This window comes from Abramis brama, assembly GCF_963993115.1.
Source record: "Abramis brama genome assembly, chromosome: 1".
Classification (NCBI taxonomy): Eukaryota; Metazoa; Chordata; class Actinopteri; order Cypriniformes; family Leuciscidae; genus Abramis; species Abramis brama.
Genome location: NC_139963.1, coordinates 37,632,442 through 37,655,369, shown reverse-complemented (window position 1 = coordinate 37,655,369; position 22,928 = coordinate 37,632,442). Strand labels below are relative to the sequence as shown.

The window sequence follows — 22,928 nt, the reverse complement described above, 5'->3', positions numbered from 1 at the left end:
GATAAAAAATAAAAAAGTGCATTTACATCCTTTCTTTGAAAGACACGGAATTAAAAAAGTAAAACATTGTGCATTTAATTATATTTGTAGGTAATGTAAGAATACAATTTATTTTTTATTATGTCATTATATATATATAATGACATATTTTATTTTTATGTCATTATATATATATAATGACATAAATTTTATTTTTTACTATTATATAATACTATATAATTTATATAATACTATTTTATTTTTTACATTATGGTGTCTCTATATGTTGTGTTGTGTTTTGCTTTTTCTATTTGTATCTTTCTCCCCCAAAGGACTTCGAGAGATAGTGCACATGTTATTCTGTAAAAAATGACCCTCCTGCAGAAGAGAGTATACGTGCAAAACATTATATAGGCTAGTGCATGTCTGTAGGTGGAAAGGTGTAGAAAGATGCAATGTTTCATGTTCACAAATACATCTTTTACTGTCTATGTACATAAGTTAGTCTCTTTCCATTTATCTGTGAATGCAAAACGAATATCACCCCCATAGGAAGTCCTTCTGTACTGCATATACTGAGCACCATTAGATTTGATTGGATATTTGCCTTTTTGCAGCCGTGATCTCATTTCCTGCACAGTGACAAGCTGTGTCTATTTATTTATTTATATATCTGCTCGGACTGGAAATGTAAGCGACTGGATTTAGATGTTGCTGTATATAACATAACATCTGGATCACTGGACGCGGACTGTGTTTTGGGAGCTGTCAGCGCGCGCGAGCGTGAACTATCGTGATTGCACGAAATGGTTCGCAAAACGCACATAAGTGTTATTCTTTGATAAAAATCGGCCTAGTTTAGGTAAGATTGACTTTAAATTACCTTCTGTTCTTCTTTTTATGTCTCTAATTGTACTCGATAAAAGCTGTCCAATGCGTATGTTTAGATCGCGTAAAATCGCTGTTTTGTGGCAAATGTCTATTTTTTCCGTTCAAAAGCATTGTTTGGGCAAAAATAATAAAACAACGGCGGCAGCGATACTTGCTGCTGTCGTTTTTTGTTGATATAGCTCTGTGCTGCATGAATATGGTGCTTCAGTTAATGCCACCGGAAAGGCCTCGTGCCACTCTTATTAATTCAAGCTCGAGCGCATTTAACACTGGCGCGTGGGCAAAATGGAAAGTCTTCGCCAGATGCTCGTGGCAAATGCGTTGCATAACCTGTGGCTTTAAGGAACCATGGCGTTTAATTAACTGTGACGCAGGTAAAGTTGAAAAATGAAATGTTTGTCGCATATCTCAAGAAGCAGAACATTTTCAGGAAGTTTCTTGGAATATGTGATTATTGTACACTAAAAAAACAAAACTGGCTGCTGTGGTTTTCGGAATGTTTCTGTAAAAATACAGTAAAAATGTAAACACATTTACAGAACAGCCTGTACATTTTACATTTTAAAACAAAAGATAACATGTTTTGACTGGAAAGTCTTACAGCTCTTTTTTGCTGAATTAAGGTACTAAAATCTGTATTGTACCTTTAATCGCAAGTCCACGATAAACACATAATTATGGAAGTTGCACAGTGTCTTGTCATGTATGGCCTGCCCTACATATGTGACCCTGGATCACAAAACCAGTCACAAGTCGCATGGGTATATTTGTGGCAATAGCCAATAATACATTGTAGCCTATGGGTCAAAATTATAGATTTTTCTTTTATGCCAAAAATCATTAGGATATAAAGTAAAGATCATGTTCCATGAAGATATTTTGTAAATTTCCTACCGTAAATATATAAAACATTTATTTTTGTGAGTGAATGCAGCACTATCACGAACATAAATGGACAACTTTAAAGACTGTTTTCTCAATGTTTCGATTTTTTTGCACCCTCAGATTCCAGATTTTCAAATAGTTGCATCTCGACCAAATATTGTCCAATCCTAACAAACCATACATCAATGGGAATCTTATTTATTCAGCTTTCAGATGATTTATAAATCTCAATTGCAAAAAATTGACCCATGTGACTGGTTTTGTGGTCCAGGGTCACATATACAAAACACCATCATGGTATCTCAAATGACTCCCATAATGCAAACCCATAATGTACATTATTTATTTAAATAAATAAAAAACGAAGAAGAAACATTATTATAATTATTAAACATAATTTATTTTTTTTTTTTTAAACACATAAATGTGTCACACAGGGAATTCTGGAAATGTCAGTTCATGGATTTTCACTGCAAATAATTAGATTATTTGTTCTTTTTTACTTCCAAAAATGGCAAGTAAGTATAGCTGCAGACCCGAGATCTCCAAAATGAGAAGATCTGAAGAAGAAATAGGAAGAAGCCACACTTCTTAATAAGCAAATGAATATGTTTATACGGGAGATCTCCGATTTGGAGATCTTCAGGCTGCAGCTCTACCCTTCTCAAAAATGACACAGTTAACAGTATTTTACTGTGAAATGAAATGTAAGGTTAGATCTAATAGTTTTGCCCCAAATGTAGTAAGGGAACTTACCACCAACCAGGTTTTTACTGTAGCATTTTTAGCCTTTTACAGCTAAAATTACAATGTTTTTTTAAAAATTTTACAGCGAAGAATCATCCTGAGTTTGTCAGTCATCTTTTGTCTTTCAGATGTAGGAGGAGCGATCAGCCAAACCTACACGAACCCTGCAGAACTGCCTCTGGTGGACTTGTGAAGGCCAGCAACTGAATTTCCCTCGACTGACAGGATGTCTATCACGGATCATAGCCCCACCACTGGGGTCGTCACCATTATTGTAATACTCATCGCCGTCGCCGCACTGGGGGCTTTAATTCTTGCCTGTTGGTGCTACTTGCGGCTGCAGCGCATCGGCCAGTCTGAAGATGAGGAAAGCATCGTCGGAGAAGGCGAAACCAAGGAGCCCTTCCTGCTGGTCCAGTATTCGGCCAGAGGCCCGCGGGTGGAGCACAAGACCAAGCTCACTCCTAATGGCACCGAGAGCCACACCTAGTTCCCCTCATCTGCCTTCGCAATGCATACTATGTGGTGGGTCCAGTTTTTAGACTCCGTCAGTCTCGAAGAATTTCAACCCTTACAATATCACTCGACACTGAAATGAAACCACTCCGTGTTTTAAACAAGCTGATAAACGAAGGCAAACCTAGTGCATGCAGTTGTCTAGTTGCTTTGACTGTTGATTTGTTCGCCCCATTTTGTGGTGGTAGAGCCCTGTTATAATGTGAAATCAACGACTGTAAGCGTTTTGTGCAATGCTGTTCATTTGTAAAGCTGTAGCCGAGTTCTGAAGCTAAATCAAGATTCATTCGTTTTCTTTAGTTGTATTTTTACTGTACCATTTCATCCAGAGCTGGCTCTGGTGTTAGGAAATTCAACACATTTCAATGGACTGATGTCTAAGCTTTAAATGTTTGTTTTTTTCAGGAAAATATTTTAGAATTCCATTAGAAATGCTTTATTGAATTGCAATAAAAAAAAGGAATGTCGTTTTTCATTACAAATAAGCACTTCAGGATACCATGACTTGCCAAATTATGTAAATTGACTTTTGAAAGCTCTTACATTATATTGTGTCATGTTTAGGATCATGATTTCATTAGCTCTTTTTATCTTCCATGTGATTTTATATCAGCTGGTTCCGGTCTAAATCTGCTAGGAAACCACTAAAAGAACGAAAAGCCAATGACTGAGGTCTTTTTATTCTTGTTGAATACTGTCGTGACCCCAGAGGCGTTCGTTTTTTTTTGTGGTTGAGCACATTTCTACATAGAGAAAGGGTCATTTGAAAGTGTAAATATCATTTTTATAGATGACTGGAAGCGCAGCTGGATACTGAAAAGTCATTGTCTTGAGTTTTTGATCTGTTTCTTCAGAGTATTATTTAATTCCAAATATGTTCGTGATAACGTCATGTTTGCTGTTTGTACATGTAAGATGAAAGTGAGACAAATGATTTATTTTTATACAATATTCATGCAAATGTCAGTCAGGCATTTAGAAAGAAAGATGAAGCCTGAAAAAGCAGCGCTACTATGCTTTAATTGATGTTACTAATATAAAATCCTTAGGGTTCTGTCACATTTGAAGTCGACAGATTTTTTTTTCTGAATTGTGTGCTGTTCAATATACAGAAAAAACAAGGACAGTACATGCATGCTAATTTCATTTGAGATAAATAAGCTACTTTTTATCATTAAAGCGCTTAGTATATTGCTTATGTCACTCCAGCCTGTGTGTCTGTCCAGTGTTTGACTGTACTGAACAATAAACCACCTCTGTTACTGGGGAAATGAGTTTTCTGTGTGTTTGCTTTAAATGTAAATGTAAATCTTTTCTCTTGTGATATTTTGCATGAGTGATGAGCATTTATGTGTGGTTTTCTTTTAACATCAAAAGTTAATTTCCGTTGTTTTAATTTATTAGTCATACTAATCAAAAACACTTCCTGTTTTTGGTGCAAGACCAGCAAAAAAGCAGAAGGCAAACCGCATTTCAGCCCAGAACTGGAAAGAAATAGGCCTACCACACATCTCTATGACATTGTGCATTAGTATACTCTATTCATTATTGTTTAGTTGAGAAGTAGTTTTTACTATCGGCTCAGTGTTTTATCTGAAAAGACAAACAATTAAAATATCTTATCCCATTCTTTTTTTTAAACTATTTTTAAAAGAGGTCGCTTCTGCCCACCACGGCTGCATTTATTTAATCTAAAATACAGTAAAACAGTAACGTCAAATTACGTAACACTGTAAACCTGATTAAGTTGGCAAAACTCAAATAATTTGAAGTCATCGGTTACATTAGTTAAGAAATTTAACTTTTAAGTATAGCAGAACTTGCATACTTTTATTTTGTACGCAGATATTTCAAGTTTAAAGCAATTAAAATGTATGAGTAAGCTAATTCATACACAGTTTGAGATTATCATTAGCCTGGGAAAACCCAGACAAACTTCCGCAAATTTAGATTTGCTCTGCAAGTAGTCTGGCAAAGAGCCCATTCCAGCCGATTTCTAATCCGTCCAAATCGAGGCACCAATCAGGAACGTTGAGGCGGGCTTTACACGATGACGATCGCTCCGATTGGTTTTAGGTCTATCCAATTACGCCCAGAGGCATTTGAGCGACGTCCGTTGGTGACGGCCCTTTGGAAATGAGTTATTAATGAAGCTTTGCCAGACCATAACTCAGTTACTACCGAGAACGGTCTGGTTTTAACCAGGCTAGATTATCATGCAATCTCAATTTAAATATTTTAAGTAGTGGAAAAACTTAGCTTGCTTTAATCAGCTAATTGATTAAATGCTATCTTGCTAACAGGTACAATGTGTTAACAGTATCAGCATAATATAGCACATGCTGTACAGCAGTTTAAAACTTTAATCATGTTCTCAAACTAAGGTCATGCTCCACTCCTCACCATGGTGGTAACCCCCCCAAAAAACCAACATAACAAAGTCTTCTAAACTAGCATAACAAAACATTAAATACAACTAAATCTCCCACTTAACATTAATCTGGCACAAAAACAAAACAAAAAAAAAACACATTATATAACACTTAATTTTAGCATTTACTCTCCCTTTTGAGTGTCATGGCAAAGCATGCTGGGAAATAGAAATCCCAGTCCAGTTTCAGTTCAATTTAAAGGAACACGCCGACTTTTTGGGACTTCAGCTTATTCACCGTATCCCCCAGAGTTAGATAAGTCCATGCATACAGAGCATCTCGAGTTACGGCACGCACGGAGATGAAAATGGTATGTATGGACTTATCTAACTCTGGGGGATACGGTGAATAAGCTGAAGTCCCAAAAAGTTGGCGTGTTCCTTTACAAGTTCATAAAACTTGACTTACTTAAAATGTGTCAGTTTTGTGAACTCAAAAGAAAAAGAAAGTTCTAAATACTCATAAAAGTTAATTTGATTGAACACATTTGTATAATATGAGTTGGCTCTACTCAAAACAATTCATTATTTTGAGCGTTAGGGTTTACAGTGAATTTAAATTAACCGTTCCATTTGAATATAGTGTTAAAACATAATGTATTTCTATCATTTCTTCTATCCACATATTCCTGTGATGGCAAAGCTGAGTTTTCAGCATCATTACTCCAGTCTTCAGTGTCACATGATCCTTCGGAAATCATTCTAATATGATGATTTGCTACTCAAGAAACATTTCTAACTAGTTGTAATGCTTAATAATACGGAAACCTCAAGAATTGTTTTTCAGGATTCTTCAAAAGAACAGCATTTATTCGAAATAGAAATCTTTTGTAACATTGTAATGTCACATTTGAACAAATTAATGCGTCCTTGCTGAATCAAAGTATTAATTCGTTTTAAAAAGTTTACTAGCATCTAGCAGTTTCATTAGCACAAAAGCAAGCAGTTAAATTCAAGTGAAATGAAATAATTATTACAGAAATACACAGCAGATCCAACCCCATAGCCCATCAGGTGCAGCTGGCAGGATATCGCCTATCCATGATCTCCCCCTAGTGGCTAAAACATGTCCTGACAGTCACATACAGTCCTTCCCCTTTTCGATTAATACTACATTGATGTGGTATGACTTCCTTCACCGTTTTGCTTTCAGGAACTACGGACGCTGAAAAGATGAAGACTTTATTGTGTTTATGTCGGTCCATATAATACCAACAGGCATTAACACAGCAAGCAGACAACACAGTAATTTGGTGCGGATGTAGAATAACAGAGATACAGGACCGAACATTCCAAAACAAATAATAAAAAAGGCGAGAATTTGTCACAGAAACATTCAAAGGGATTCTCAGAGGGCTTCTCTCACTATATGCCATGCCTATACTGCACGTCTGCTTTGGGTTTCATTAACAAAATCCAGTTCCTGAAAGGTGATCCACTGTGTGCTATTTAATAAGAGAAACACAAAAAAGGCGATGGTGCGTTTACTTAACCGGTGATAAAAGCAACAAAGCCGTGATTACTCAGAACACAAGGCCAGCTCTGTGCTTTCCGTGAAAATCCAGAAGGAGGATGTCCTCCCTCTCCACGGACTCGCCTGATTCAATACTGAACTCAAGACATCATAGTTCCAGAACACCCGGCATCAACAGATTCAGATTCATTAAAACATTACTTAATATCTTTAAGCAGAAAACTATATTTGCCAAAGTCATTATCATTTGGTGCTATCAAGTGATCTTTTCTGGCTTTGGCGAGTTTCATCAAAAGGAATTCTCTTCTGTCCATCCATTCCTTCAGCTCTTCATCTCCATGTGCCAGTTTACAAAGCTCTTCCTCTGTGCAGGTGCCCTTGAGGAACCTGGAGGGATGGAAGCCAATCCATTAGGGACAACAGTTAACCATTACCGTGATCTGAGTGGCGTTGCACATTAGCGTCAGGCTCACCGCTCGCAAACTTTGAAGGTGCCCGTGGGGAAGCGATACTGCCAGCAGTTCTGATCGTCCTCGGAGTTGAACACTCGCTCTTTGTGCTTCTCGGAGGTGATGTGCTGCTGCCACTGCTTATCACTATTGCAGTTCTTCCCACACAACCAACAATGGTTGCCAGCCTGGCGAGACAGCATTTAGAGGTTACAAGGATTGAAACGTTTGTATGAAGAAATGAGTTCAGTTATTTTTCATGAAAGGAAATGTGCACTGAATTACTACAGATGTCACCGTTTTCACAAATTAGCTTTTTGTAGTTTACACTGAGACGATAGTGGTATCGTTTTCAAAAGTTTGCATTTTCAGGCCCCCAAAACGCCATTGTTGTGTAAAAGAACAGCCAAAAAGCAGGAGATTTTCCGTTTTTAGTAGAAAACGGTGTCGTGTAAACGGCCTCTAAATATCCTCAATAACTGACTGCAAATTGGCATTCAGATCTGCCTCCATTCAGTTAGCAACACGCAAATTCCTATTCCTGATGGACAAAAAAAAATCCTGCCCTACATTTTTTTTTCCCCCATTCCTGAAGCCTTTTTACTCGGTTATACGTCACAACAGGGAAGAAAAGACTATCGCTTTCAAGCCCCAGAAAGATAGTTAAGACATCGTAAAGGAACTCCAGTGGTATAACCTCAATTTTATGAAGCTAAGAGAGTGCTTTGTTTAGAAAAAAAAACAAAAAAAAAAAGGTAATCTCCAACGCACATGTTGACGCGAGAGCGGACGTTGTTGCATGAACAACACATATGCGTCATGGTGCTCTCGGGAACACGTTGGAGATTCATATTTTGTAAAGAAAGTGGTAAAGGACGTTTTTTTTCGCAAACAAAGCATTGCATCATAAAATTTAATTTAAACCACGTGTGTCACATTATGGATCACTTTAATGTCTTTACTACCTTTTTGGGGCTTGAAGAAGGTTGTAGTTATGTAGACTGTCAATTCATTAAAAAGACCTTCATTTGTGTTTTGAAAATGAACGAAAGTCTTTGGAACGACATATGAGGGCGAGTAATTAGACATTTTTTCATTTTAACCACTAACCCTTTAATAATTTTTTGTCTGTATGCTTTAATTTGTCCTAATAGGTAAAGGATTTGCTCATGAATATTAATTGCATTGTGACAATTGGCCAGTAGGCTGCAAAACAGATGCTGTCGTGTGAGTGTGTGTGCTAATCAGTTGGTGGCTTAATAAATATTCATGAATCATGCCAAGTTACGAGTCACAGCGCTCCCATTAGGCTACCAAGCAATATGACGCAACTAATATTCATTCACAATACCTTACCAAATAAATTTCACATGAGGTGTACATACAGGACGTGTTTAGTGTTCAAAAACAGCTAGAGGAGCACAATGGACTGTCCATAATGTTTCCATACCACGTCCTCAGCGTAGTCCGTGGGCATGTGAATCTGTTTGCCGTTCTCTCGGGTTGCAATGTTGCTGCTCTCCTCGCTCCAGCCTGGCTTCTGAGACTGCAGCCACATTTCATACAGCTGCTCCATGTCTGCAACTGCATACACACGATCATTATAAGAGATGCATGTCTGTCAACACTGGGTGATAATATGAGACAATCTATCATATCAAGACCACAATTCAAACGTTAGGGGTCAGACCTGATGTTTTTTGAGCATCAGATCATCCTATCAAGGGATCAAGTGATACTAAAGAAGACTGGAGAAATTATGCTAAAAATGTATCTTTGATCACAAGATTAAATTGTATGGTATGAAAGCGTATGAATTAGCTTACAGCTATTTGGCTAATGATTAACACTAGCCTGACTGACGTCTGCAGAACAGGGAAGTTGTTTGAGAGAAAGTTATTTAAAAGGTACACTATGCAACTTTTTGTTCAAAATGAACAGAACTTAAATAATGAATCAATACATCAATCCTTCCAAAACTTGTTTTCGTCTTTCCCTCATTAACTGTAAGCCTAAGCCTATTAACTGTAAGGTAAGCCTATTATAGGTGTTTATATTTTAGATCTGCTAATGGTTTTCACAGGAAATTGCGTACATACAATCACAACCTGTGTGTGTCTCGTCATGTCCGTAAATAGAGAAAAGTTGCTCCAGCTACTTTGACGTGTGTGTGGTGTGGGAGTGGCAGATGTTAGTTGTCATGAGCAAGAAAGGTTGACATGAAGCAGCTAAATCTCAAACCTCTGGGAAATCACCCGTTTTAAATAAACACAGAACAGTGGAGAATGAGAACGCGACAGAGCTCGCAATAAAACAAAAATCAACATCACCTTGGCTTTTCTGAGATGGCCTGAACTGAGGGATTTGAAATGTTGTAAACGCGATGCGGAGATGGCGTTACTACTACTCAACAGGCGATTAAGGTATTTAATTGAACTGATATATTACCATATGTATCCCTCTAAAAGAATACATTGTAAAGCATTATCTATTGTAAAGGATCATTTCATTATGGTTGTTGTAGCGCTGTGCTGGAATTTATTTTCCAGAAGGAACCATGAATATTAATGGGTAAAGCTCCAGTAACGTCTTCAGCTAGAGTCATCTTGAGATCCTTTCCATCTAAACTGGTTATATCTCTTAAAAGGTGCCGTAGGTGATTCTCTGCAGAATAATTTTTTGTTTTGCTGGTTGAAAGTCTCCTCATATCGTGATGGCAACCACTCTGTTAAGTGGTCTAAATGCATTTTTATAAATGTATGTCGTCTGGAAGGTGTAGGATCATAGAATGTTCGTTCAATCGTTGCGTTAGGTCCGAACGGTCCTATAGCATGTGTTCCCTGTCGGTCAGTGTTTGCACACCACTGCGCAGGCTGTTCACGCAGACGCAAGTCATCAGAGTGTTCACGTACGAGAATGGCAGGCAAACAGCAACAACCTAACTTTCCTTCTGAACTGACAACAAGTGGCACTGGCAAAGGATCTGCAATCTATCCATCTTCATCGGAGCCAAGCAGACTCTCATCGCGGAAACCCTGGCATGCAAGAAATATTATTACACACTGACAAGTTTTGCTTGCTAAACAAACCGAAAACTTGCTGCATCTAATTCCATTTTTAAGAATTTGTTTACGATACTACCAAAACTATGTTATTCCGCAAAATGCGTGCAGTTTTATTTCTTAACCGATATAGGGCCAAAAGTTACATAGCGTACCTTTAAACCAAGGGTTCTCAACTCTGGCCCTCAAGGTCCACTCTCCTGCAGAGTTTAGCTCCTTGATCAAACTCGCCTGCCTGTAACTTTCTAGTAATCCTGAAGACCTTGATCAGCTTGTTCAGGCGTGTTTGATTTGAAGAAAACTTAGCAGGAAAGTCGATCTCAAGGGCCAGAGCTGAGAAACCAACTTTAAATAAACAAATGGTACATACAACCACTCACTTGTGTGGCCACATTATGACTTCGATACGATACCTGTCTAAAATATCTCCATACCAATACTGAATCAATACCACGGAAAAAAACTAAAACACAGTAAAAGTAACTGAATAACAGAACTTAAAATTCTTAAAAAATTAAAAACTCACTTGACCAGCATGTTCCTGCCCTGCTTTTTGACCATTCCCTCTCCTTTATTTAAAAAGAATTACATGCCACAGTGTGAACGCATCTCCTTACAGCAATTATCACATTATCATGTCATCAATCACATTCGCTATCCTTTCACAGTTCTGAACAGGTTGGGATAGGGTTGGGTGAAATGACAAATCTTTTTTCATGATTTTACAAGTCATTTATTTAATTTCACATTCATATATATATTTTTTTTTAAATATAAATTTATAAATCACAATATAGTATAATAGTATAGTATAATTTTATTTTATCTTCGCTTTTAAAACTAAGTAAAGATTCAAATAACAAACAATAAGAACAAATACAACATTAGAAAGATACAAATTAAATAGTGCTTTAAATTTTTCAGGTAGGCTACTGTCTATATAAAATCAAGAACAAAATTAAATCAAATGTGACAAAAGAAAAGCACTTCAATGCTGCAGTTAAATAGCCACAATGGCAAAGACCACTCGCTGTTTCTAATTCATCTTTAATATTATGCATTTTATGTACTGATTCAATTTATATTTCGACTTTTCCAACCAAAATGTTTGTTTGTAGCGGCAAAAAAATCCCAAAACAACTAATTAGTTGTCTACATCATGGAGTAACATCCATGAATGTCACTCACAAACATTATTAGGCAACCAGTAGAGGGAAAGCCCACTAGTGACCTCACCGCCAGCGACAGTCACTTGTAGTGTGTAACTTGCTTTGTCACGCTGTGATTGATCACGCCCGGTGTGAATAGCTCCATACGGATCTATTGTTTCGATTCAGGAGTGTCATCGCAACGTAAAGTTACGTCGCTTAATTGCGTTCAGTGAGAAAGGCCCTTGAGCCCGGCTGACCCTGAAGTAACATCACACGTCCCACGCCTTATTTTCTCATACATGCATTTTTTTTTGTTTTCTAAGGTGTCAATAACTTGAATCCATCATGCGCTGCACGGATACATTTTACTCCCTGCCGGAAGTGGAAGCAGAACACTGCACACTAGCCCTGACTCCTGCTGTCACGCATCGACGCAAAAATCAATCAATACGACTCTTGTTAGAATACTGTCATTCTTAAAGTACTCGTAACTAATGAAATGTGGAACACTACTACTCTCCATGTATTGGTTGTCATCATCTGGAAATAATGACCAATGAAGCTAAACTAAAACAAAAATAATTCCTATACAAGTGTGTCCCTAAATGCAAGTCATGCAACTTTAGCACTCAAACACATAATGAACTTACTATTGTTTTCTTTCATGAAGGTCCATAGATCTCTTTCTTCTGTGCTGTGAGCAAATGTGCAGTTCCCAATGTACTGGCACTTTTTGCCTGCAGCCACATGCAAGCAAATCTAAAAACATGCATGAATAACAATTATTCAAGAGACAGTGACAATTTATGAACCATCCATTTATGTGCATATTGAAGAAAAATGGACTTTAACATGAAAAAACAATATAACACTTACTTCAAACTGAGCAGGAACAGGTTTTTTTGTTGGGAGAGGTCGAACTGTGGTCCACTTTTTCCGTTCAATAGAACTAACCAGAACCACTCGTCTCTCTTTAGACCAACTAGTTAACATACAGTGACAAGTCATGAGTTAACATGCATGGGCATAATAGGCCATTTTTCAGCCTTGATTTTGTTTTTGGGCTTTACTAGAATGGCCAGATGTTTTGGACTGCGTTTCTCAAAAGCATTGTGAGCCAAGTTGATCGTAGAGACCATTGGTGGCAATGGTTCTACAATGTACTTAGGCTTACAATGCTTTTGGGAAACGCAGCCCTGTTAAATTCCCGTCTCTATCAGGCCCCTCCTTCTGAAAGGGACAGTGTGCTCTGATTGGTCAGCTGGACCAGTGTGTTGTGATTGGTTGAAACTCAACACTACAATCAAGGCGTAAATGCGTTTTCATCTCCCATTATTAGCATTAACTCTTTTTCGCATAAGTCAAAAACCACCTCAAGCGAGAGTAAAACATTTTTTTTGTGAATTAAGGGATTTGAAACAGAAAATGTGTTAAAGAATGTACAAGCTATTTTTTCACATGAAATGAAAGTGTATGGTGATTCACGTTCGTCTGTTCTCTTTCATTACATGGAAAAGAGCAGTACATTAAACATTTCTCCTTTTGTGCTCCACAAACGAAAGTTGAGTGGGTTTGATACAAAATTCAAGTGAATGATGACAGAATTTCCATTTTTGGATGAACGTATGAGCAGGACTCACGTATGCCTGGCCTTGGCACTGCAGTACTTCTTGTTTTTGTCCGGCTCGCTGACTTGGCCGTTCCTCCAACACTGAGCACATACAAACTGCATCTTCAGGTTAACTGGCCCAAATCTGCGCAGGGCTGGTGGGAGCTCCTACGGAATTGTCACAAGCACAATATAAGAAATCTCTCACAGAAACACGGGTATATACGCGTTCTATTAGTACACATGTATAAATACTACCTGGGCTTGAACAGCAGCATCCATATTCCAATATTTCTGTGACTCCTGAACAATACCTTCGTGTGAGATACCTGAAACAGATCAAAACAATACAACAGTTAGCGTTTGCCATCAATCTTGATGTCTGATAATTCATGAGACTTGAGTAGCTGCTCACCTCGTTCACTCTGCATCATCCATACTTTGAGCTCGATGAGGCTGTGGGCGTAAAAGCAGGAATCCTCACGCTGGCAGCCGTATCGTACCTCATGCCTACACAGATCCATCTGGCAAAGAGGGATGTATGGACGAACTTTGGAGTACCTGACGGTTTTGTCCCTTAAATAGTGTACAAGGCACCTAAAAAAAAAAAAAGAAAAAAAAAAAGTCAAATTAGTGTCAAATTTCTATACAAGTAATAAAAGATCTCACCTAGGGCCAGGCAATATAGACTACAACGAAAATGTCATCACTTCCTGGCTCTCTGGAACACTTCGGTTTGATTGGTCAACTGCAGCATCTTTGGGTAAAATGTTTTTGTATAATGACCACTAAAACTGTTGTTTAAAATTGTGTAAAAAAAAAAACTATTGAAAAGAAATAAATCAATTGTTAATATTTTTATTTTAATATTATGTTAATTTGTAGTATATTATATAATTATTTATCATTTATACTACAATAGTGATTTTAACAGTTGCTATTTTCATCTATATATCTATAACAACATCTATCTATCTATCTATCTATCTATCTATCTATCTATCTATCTATAAATAAAATTAAAACCATAATAAAAAGCACCGATTTTTTTTTTACTAAAACATTTCAAAACATGCGAAACACCAGGTTTTCGGAGTTATGATGAATCTGTGATTCATGCTGATTCACTGAGAAAGTTTTTTTTTAAAAATGTATTAAACTTTTGAACTCTACTGATGTTTAAATCATAGACAATTAAATCTGTGTCATGGCATGGTGGGTGTGAAGCTGACCTATGGTCAGAGTTCAGGAAGATTAACGGGCAAATAAAAGATGCAGAATGTTGGTTCATTTTCACCAACAAAATAATATTAAATATATAAACACTGAATATATCGCCCAGCCCTGATCAGATGCATTCATTATTTTCAGACCAACTGCATTCACTGCAAAGCATGAATCTGCACATTTAGTGTCTGTACATGTCTTCACAAGAAGAGATGCTTACTTCTTTTCCTCAAACGCATGCTTTGTCACTGGGTGAGAGCATAGACCGGGGTTGTCCTTATTGGTTTTGCTGATTATTCTGGGTTTGTGATCAAAGCATACCTACAGACCAAGTCACACATGTTATTTTTACAGCTCCTTCAAAGTTTAAACCAATGCAAATTTCAGCAATGATGAAAAACAAACACTGAAAACGAAAATCCATTCTTTTGAAAACCGGTCATTCCAGTTCAATGATGAAACGAGAGGGTGTGTTAAAAGACAGACAGTCAGCTGCTGAAAAAAAAAAAAAAAATCTCCAACAAGAACGGCCGAACTCAAACATAAAAAACGTAATTAATTTTGGTCAGCTTCCTTTCAGGTGTATCATGGATTAGTCAGTAATTACAGCTACAATGAGCAAGCCGTTCGAACAATGGCACACTTTACCTCACAGAGGAACATAAATATCCCATGGTGCTCCTGTAGGATTTTGGGCACTGTCACATTGATCTTAGGTCTATATCCGTAAGGATCACACAGATTATCCCTGCAGATGAAGCCTTTGCGTTCTAGTGTCCACACATCAATTTCTTCTTGGCAATAAGCAAAGGTACAGTGGCCAAGATACCGGCATTCTTGTCCTATCGCCACATCTATAAAGAACATTTTGAGGATTGTTAGTAAAAAAAATGAAATAATTTGCAAAACGGCAAGATAAGGCCACAAATGAGAACAGTGCAAGCACCTTTGCAAATATAGTAAGGCCCCATGTACTGGTTTTTAGTGGGTCTCGGGCGAATAAGCTTCCACGTTGGAAGTTCTGCATGTTTGGTTCTACCCAAAAGCAAATCTTTTTTGCATTTGTGGTCCTCTGGAAGGTAAGCATAATCCAGCACTCCAGGTCCTGTGAATACAGTCATAAAAAAACCTTATGCAAAACATCATTGTTTGCCTATTTGCATGCGAACACTGCAAACGCTGCCTAGCAACACTTCCTGCATGACTGACGCTTACCGGTTTTAATGTAGCATGAGGAACAGGCCTGTTTAAAATCATGTGTATCAGCAAGTGGGTTCTTGGCAAGGTCTAACTGCGGTGGATAATCCTGCGCGAATGTCCCATCGGATGTACTGAAACCCATCCCAATGGGTGGAATGGCTGGCACTGACATGTCGCTATTGCCCAGCTGAAAGAGCAAATAATGGAGATTAACCAAAGAGAACCAAAGAGCTGAATATTCAGGAAAATATTGAAGTAAATTAACTCTTACCGACATAAAATGATGCTGGCTAAAGACTTTATCTGGTCCATAAGGATTAAAAAAATAAAAACAGGAAAAGAAAATCAGAAATTATAAGTAAAAACAAAGAAATAATAGTTTCAGCAGACACTGACAGCAGGGTCCAAAATGCTAACACTTGTCAGGACACCAAATAGAAGTTAACTATGGGCTTTATATAGATGATTAAATAAAATATTTTATTAATGATTAAATAAAATAGCACTTTACTAGGATCTGCAAATATTGTGTTATTAAAGTTTCAGTGAATGACAATGACCCGCAGTGTTCATCACAAATAAACCAGGAAAAGTGCTCAGTAATAATGCCACTGTCATGGAGTGCTGCAGTGATGATGTATTTTTATAGGCCAATCCGGACGTGAACATCAAGTGACAGTCAATTGGATTTTCCCACTGGCTTTTGGATTACAGAAAACAAAAGTTTGATTCTTGCACATTTGTTCATCATAAATAATCTTCAGAAATGAACAACTTTTACAAATTTGAAATCTAAATACAATCGCTTAAAAGTAAAAAACTATAAACTAACTAGGCTACACCACGGTCGCACGATTTAGCTTTCAATCCCAAGTCAATAATTTGAAAGTTTAAGTTAGAATTGTTTGCACATAAAAGCTTAGTAAAATCTCGAGTGAGGTGTTACTAATGAACTTTTATGTTGTAGAAAAAGCCATGGCAGTATTTTGAGCTTGTTCAACAGACCTTATTTCAGGCATTTAGCCAAACCCCATTTTGTTTGGGACAAAAATGCCAACTCGTTCGTGGGTTTTAGGACTCATTCCTGCAGCACTCTATAATGACAGTTTACAGTTTATTTGATGGTGAGAAATAATTGAGGCTGGCAAATTATCTTAATTCACTCCTGCATTTGCAGGTTAGTTAAAACTGTAATATTTTACCCCTTTTTTTAAATTGAGAAAGCAGAGCAACACACCTGTCTGAGAATCTGAAATCGACAAACTATCCAATGAATCCAGCGCTGAGGAAAATGTATCCAGACCAAGAGAATACGATGAAATTGGCTTGTGGTACGGAGCGGGCAAATTTATTGTGCACTGTTGAGCCATACTCAAAAACGGATGGCTCAGATGAGAAGGCATGAGTAAAGGACTCCGTAATGAACTACTGACGGAAATACTGGTCGGTAAAGGAATAGGTCCGTCCACTGTAGGAATATCCTGGGTGGGGAGAAAAAGGCAAACGTCAACATGACTTCTCACATGCACTCAAAACTTGTGTTGAGCAAAAAGTTAGTCACTCTAAGTAAGTAAGTTGTTGAGTTACTCTGTCTTACCAAAGAATTAGAAGGACTTGCTCTGTCCAACAGCTCATCCAGATCATCCCCAATAATATCTGTATCATAGTCTGGTAATCCATAAGAGTCATTGGGCCTGGTTCCATTAACCAGAGGCATATGTAATTGCATGGGAGCAGGCTCTGGGTGATGGGTCTCAGCTGGGACTAGCGGTGGTGAGATGACACCGACGAGAGGCTTAGACTCGACTTCTTCCTTCTCATTTACAGTAGAACACACTGGCATATTGACTGGTACTGGGCAATCCATACCCTGCATAGACTGGCCCACTTCTATGGAGACAAGGAGACAGTGACGAGCTGACTGCAACTGATTCACAAATTTATGATATAAACTTCCGTTTGGTGTTTGTAAGATGTTTTAATGTTTTTGAAATAAGTCTATTTTGCTCACCAAGGCTGCATTTATTTGATCAAATATGCAACAGTTATATTTTTTGAAGAATATTATTACAAATTAAAATAAATGCTTAAAAAAAAAAACATGATTCTTTGATGAATAGAAAGTTCAAAAGAGCAGCATTTATTTGAAACCTAAATCTTTTGTTACACTATAAAGTCTGTCATTTTTGATCAATTTAATGCATCCTTGCTGAATAAAAGTATTAACTTCTTTAACAAACAAATCTTACTGACCCCAAACTTTTTAATGGCAGTATATGACATACACTGACTTACCCATTTCAATATCCTCCACAGAGGCAGAGCTTTGAGAATGCTGTTAGGAAACAAAGCAGCTCAGTAGGGTTGCTGAAATTCATCATTTTAAAAACACACATGCACATTCAGCATCTTACCTTATCATTAACCGCACCAGATAGACTTGCACCAGGCAAAACATTTAAGGCAGGCTGATTTCAAAAAAAGAAAAGAAAAAAAGACTGGTCAGGGCCAAATATTTACAGATTATGAGCTTTAATGTTTTTCACCATTATTCTAACCAATTAAATTCTCTCCCCCCTAATTAGCTAGAAAGTAGACACACATCAGATTATCTTGGTTCCTATTTTTCCCCCTGCATTCAGACAAAATAAATATTTTACCTTGTGTCTCACATAAGCCTTACGGATTTTCAATCCCAACATTTTGGCAAGCTCCTGGGTCATTTCAATCACGTGAGTGTCCTGTAAAGCAAATGAAACATGAGGAACCAAGTAATGCAAAAACTACTTGATTAAAACCTCAATGTAAAGTGCTCTGACCTGAGGCAATGCCATAGAGCATTTAGCAACCGCCTCATAAGCCTCTTGATGTCTTCCCATTTCCTTCAGACATCGAGCTTTCCGGTAAAGTGCTTTGTAGTTGCTTTCATTGAGTTGAAGAGCTTTTTCAGAGTCCTCTAGGGCTTGATCGTGCAGTCCCTGCATCAATAACCACAAACACATTACAGGCAATTAAAAAAAAACAACTGGGACAATTAACTTTGCAGCATAAAGCAGTTGTCAAACACTAATGGAAATAATACAATGTTTGTATTCTACCATTCAAAAATGTTTACCATTATATACTAATGAAATAGAGCTGCATGATTCATCGTTAAAAGATCGCGATCTCGATTCAAACACCCCCGCAATCTTATTCCGAAATGCCAACGATTCAGCTATATCCATTAGATCTTTGACAAGCGAACATCCAAATCTGCGTTGACCTGCCGCTGATCAAGAATACAGTTATCATGTATAGGTATGAAACAGCTTTAAAAAACAACAACAAAAACACAGGATATAAACACTGATGTCTACGGTAACGATCAAAATAGACTAAATCACCTTTTGAAAGTAACTTGATGCTTGTTTAAATAAAGAATGCATCAATGACATTGTTACAATTACGTCATTACACGCGACAACTGACTGTTAAATTTGCCACTGAATCAAAAGATTCCTACAAAAATGCTGAAGTATTTATGAGCGATTCATTCAAACCGATTTATGTGGAAACAGTGATACTTTTTCCCATGATCCTTCCATGATTAGAAAGTTCAACAGAACAGATATTATTTGGAACAGAAATCTTTAGTAACTTCATGAATGACTACAGTCAATATCAAACAACTGAATGCATCCTTGCTAATTAAAGTCGTGTATCTGTATACATGCAAGCGAACGCATATTCTTACAATGTTCAAGTAGGACGCAGCACGGTTCGCATGAAGCTTCTCCTTTATCTCTTGAGGGATGAGGATGTCCTCTGATTCTGCATACTCTGCTATGTTTAAGGCCTCGGTGTATAATTCAACAGATCGTGCCCAGTCGCCTTCAAGGAACACATCATTTGCCTCGCCATACAGATTCCTCACCAAACTCTGAATGAATACCTAAAGGAATGAATCGATGCTTAATATAAACATCTAATGCACAACTGCAATCAGTGCTGGATTGACTGTGAATGAGACACACTTACCTCATACTGCTCCTGAGAACCAGGAAAAGGCAGGGTCGATCTACAATTAAACCGAAGATAAAGAAAACATTGAGACTATAAAAACACAGGTGCAAGGAACATGAGCAATGACACATTTACTGAGAAAAAAAACAAGTCATTATGAATCCGTGAGGGTTAGGTGTCATAAATCTGTGTAATTTGCATTCCATAAATTGTTTGAACTGCAACCAAATTCTTTTCATAGGACAGAAATAATCATCAGTTGATGAAGTCTTTCTCAAACTATTTCTCTCGCTTTTCCTCCATAACAAAAACTGAAGTCTTTTTCTTCACGATCAAAGCTCTCTTACGCTCACAGGTTTATACTAATAGTTAAAAGCAGAACACTTACTGAATGAATTGTAGGCCTTTCTGAATGTCCTGCCACCGGCTGCTTCGGTCCTGGCATGTGGCTGACATCTTCCCATACGCATGTAGGACTTGCCTATGGTCAACACCTACGGTTTTATACAGAGATTACTCAGATACATTGAATTAATTGATCATTGAGATACATCTTACAGTGCAGTAATGGAAAAGCATTTCCGTTCTGCTCTCTGTTGAGCCACGAGTCTCACCCAGCACATTACTGTTGCCTTTCTTTTATTAGCGCAAATTGATTCTTCAGAACAGTTCGTTTCAAATAACCGATTTCAGCAATCGAACGATGGCTTACAAACAAGACATACAACATGCTCTTTAAAGGCATTTTAGAGGTATTAATTATGTGCATGTTCCAATAGATATAGGCCTACACAACACACATTGTTGTTTACCAACAATGGAACAGTTAACCAAAATATGAAAATCATCCCATTATTTATCACTGGCTTCCGGCAATGGCCGTACAGGCATTCACGAGAGAGTCGAGTCCCGGCAGAAGGGTAAACTCTGACCCGACATATGACGTAGCTCCTCTTATATCGCAATTCTCCAACATTTTTCTTTAAAACATCTTGTTTTTGACTTCTAATTCGTGACCAGCATTTTGTTAAGTGCTATCCTCTGCGCTTGTCAATTCTCATCCAAGCTTAAGCTACGTCTACATCCTACGTCGGGTCAGAGGTCACTCTTCCGCCGGAACTTGACTCTCTCGTGAACGCGCATACAGCCGTTGCCGGAAGCCAGTGATTATAGAATTTAAGTTTTAAATATGGATATTTTTCTAACAAAAACCCCATCGCTTTGCTTAACCAACTGGAGCCATATGAGTTACTTTTATGATGGATGATGCACTTTTTGAAGCTTCAAATACTCAGTATTCAAACATGACTCAAAAGCCATTACAAAGCTGGGAAGAGCCAGAATATTATTTAATATAACTCTGACTGTGTCATAAAGAAGTCATAAACACCTAGGATGGCTCGAGGGGGAGTAAACTAGGGGATGATATTCATTTTTGGGTGAACTATTCTTTTAATGCATTTTTCTTCGATTGTTAGTTTCTTGAAACAATAATTTAGCTCGTAAAAAAGTCGTTGAGAACTAACTATAGTGTATTTATAATACAAACAATGCTAAAATTACACTACATATCAGGGCGATTACTGAAATGTTCTCGGCCTATGACCCACGGATATAATTAACAGTTCAAAGATTTGTCGATTGTTGACTCGGTTCAGTCTGGTTATGCAAATGGATTCATTCAAAACACCTTGCTCGAAAGAAAACCCAGTAAGGAAATCAGTATAAAACATAACATACTTCTTGAATCTTAACCCACTTGGCGGAAGACAATGGGGGATTCACAGAAAGCTGGCGTCTGACATTGGTTGATTTGTTAACCACACTGAAACTTCTCGCATAGGTCATAAAAAGTGTCATTACAAAACTCTCGCAATAAAGCAACGCTGGCTGTGTCTCAAAGCCAAGTGAGCAGCCTAACCTAAGTTACTTCACCGCGGTCCATAAAGGGGTCTCCGAACGCGCCTTCGACGTCCAAATGTACAGTCTAGATAGGCAGCCCACTCGGTATTGAAACACAGCCAATGTATGGCCAAATGTTTTCACAAACTGAAAATTCCAATGGGTATTTTTGCAGTAAAACAGGCACCGAAGCTCTGACCTGTTTTCCCGTAAAGTCAGGAACACGTAGATCTTGTGTGCTAGCCAAACGGTCGGTCGTTCAAACTCTTGTGTGAAGAGTCGCTAGGTAAACTAGCATGATAGCATTTTAGCGCGCACCTCTGCCCACTCACTCGGCTGAACAGCAGCCGCCCAAGTATATGTATGTAGGCGAACAAACCTATTTATTACTATTTTAACAACACTCACCTTAAGTAGACAAATGACCAGCAGTAAAGAGACTGTTCCATACAATCGCTAATGTTTTCATGTGTTCGTCAATCCTGCCTCTTCTTTGGGCAACGTGATCTTCGTGACGTCTTGTTCACTTTTTCGGTGAGTAGTTGAAGATGGTTACAGCGCCCTCTTTCGGGCACACTCGAAAACAGCCCGAGTGATCCTCTCCATATTCTCCACCTGCGTTCATTTCCATCTACCCATGACATGCGAACTAGAAAAATTGTATTTCGAACATTTATTTAATCTGCTATTAAGTAACTATGTTATTTACCGGACCACATTTACAGGAAGTAACTTTTTTTTTTTTTTTATCTGTCTTCTTTGCACGTGATATATTACGATAACACAGACAAAACGTTCTCGATATTTTAAAATGTGCAGCGCCAAGGTTGCTAATGAAGACTAGCTACGTAAGGGAATGTAAGTATGAAATAGATATAATGTTTAAAAAAAAGAAAGAAAGGAAAGGAAACAAGCCCAGATAAATAAAGGCAGGCCTATTCAATTGCCTATAATAAGCGCTAATTTGTTTCAGGCTACTTATAAATGAATAAATGCAAGGACGTGGAATATCAATTTGAATTATTTAACTGGATTTAAATTATTATTATAAGACAGAACATACGTTTGGAAATAGTCTTCATGCAGTTAGTTAGGGTGAATGCAGGGAAAGTGGGTCGTTTAAGTTTGATTGTACTGTGCTCAATGGGTTGGTTTATACTTTCAGAGCATGACAATATGGTCTTTAATTATAGAGACACTATTTCTTTAAATGATAAAATAGTTTTGGTTGATGCAATATGTCACTGGTGGGTGTGGCTACATGGTTAAAGGTAGAAAACCCTCTGACGTAATATTTTATTTTTTTAAATTATAAAGTTGCTCACTAAATGTAAACAAATATTATTGTTACAGTTCCTAGTTTGTTTGTTACTACAGTTAACATAGAATCAAATGCAAAG

At 37.6% G+C, this 22,928-nt stretch overlaps 2 protein-coding genes across 2 annotated transcripts; one reads left to right on the top strand and one right to left on the bottom strand.

Annotated features, from left to right (window-relative positions):
• Nucleotides 1–699: 699 nt before the first annotated feature.
• snn (stannin) lies at nt 700–3,130 on the top strand. Its single transcript, XM_084131498.1, has 2 exons — nt 700–841; nt 2,631–3,130. Exon 2 carries the CDS (start codon nt 2,729–2,731, stop codon nt 2,990–2,992), a length of 264 nt encoding a protein of 87 aa, XP_083987624.1. The 5' UTR covers nt 700–841; nt 2,631–2,728; the 3' UTR covers nt 2,993–3,130.
• Nucleotides 3,131–6,615: 3,485 nt separating this feature from the next.
• Nucleotides 6,616–22,069, bottom strand: zc3h7a (zinc finger CCCH-type containing 7A). Its single transcript, XM_084131488.1, has 23 exons — nt 21,937–22,069; nt 20,015–20,120; nt 19,642–19,681; nt 19,358–19,555; nt 18,441–18,599; nt 18,282–18,362; nt 18,036–18,089; nt 17,917–17,956; nt 17,219–17,511; nt 16,859–17,102; nt 15,893–15,924; nt 15,637–15,808; nt 15,368–15,526; nt 15,070–15,275; nt 14,642–14,742; nt 13,610–13,791; nt 13,453–13,523; nt 13,226–13,362; nt 12,462–12,567; nt 12,236–12,344; nt 8,823–8,956; nt 7,397–7,560; nt 6,616–7,310 (listed from the first exon to the last, which is right to left on the bottom strand). The coding sequence occupies exons 2-23, from the start codon at nt 20,080–20,082 to the stop codon at nt 7,121–7,123; spliced, it is 2,940 nt and encodes a 979-aa protein (XP_083987614.1). The 5' UTR covers nt 20,083–20,120; nt 21,937–22,069; the 3' UTR covers nt 6,616–7,120.
• Between the last annotated feature and the right edge of the window lie 859 nt (nt 22,070–22,928).

Excerpts from the sequence above, each read along its gene's own strand:
- snn (XM_084131498.1), top strand. The coding sequence starts at position 2,729 with ATGTCTATCACGGATCATAGCCCCACCACTGGGGTCGTCACCATTATT.
- zc3h7a (XM_084131488.1), bottom strand. The coding sequence starts at position 20,082 with ATGTCAGCCACATGCCAGGACCGAAGCAGCCGGTGGCAGGACATTCAG. Across the intron at positions 18,600-19,357 it reads CTGCGTCCTACTTGAACATT|GGACTGCACGATCAAGCCCT; the intron begins GTAAGAATATGC and ends TTATTGATGCAG. Across the intron at positions 8,957-12,235 it reads CTTCATGAAAGAAAACAATA|TTGCAGACATGGAGCAGCTG; the intron begins GTAAGTTCATTA and ends GTGTGTATGCAG.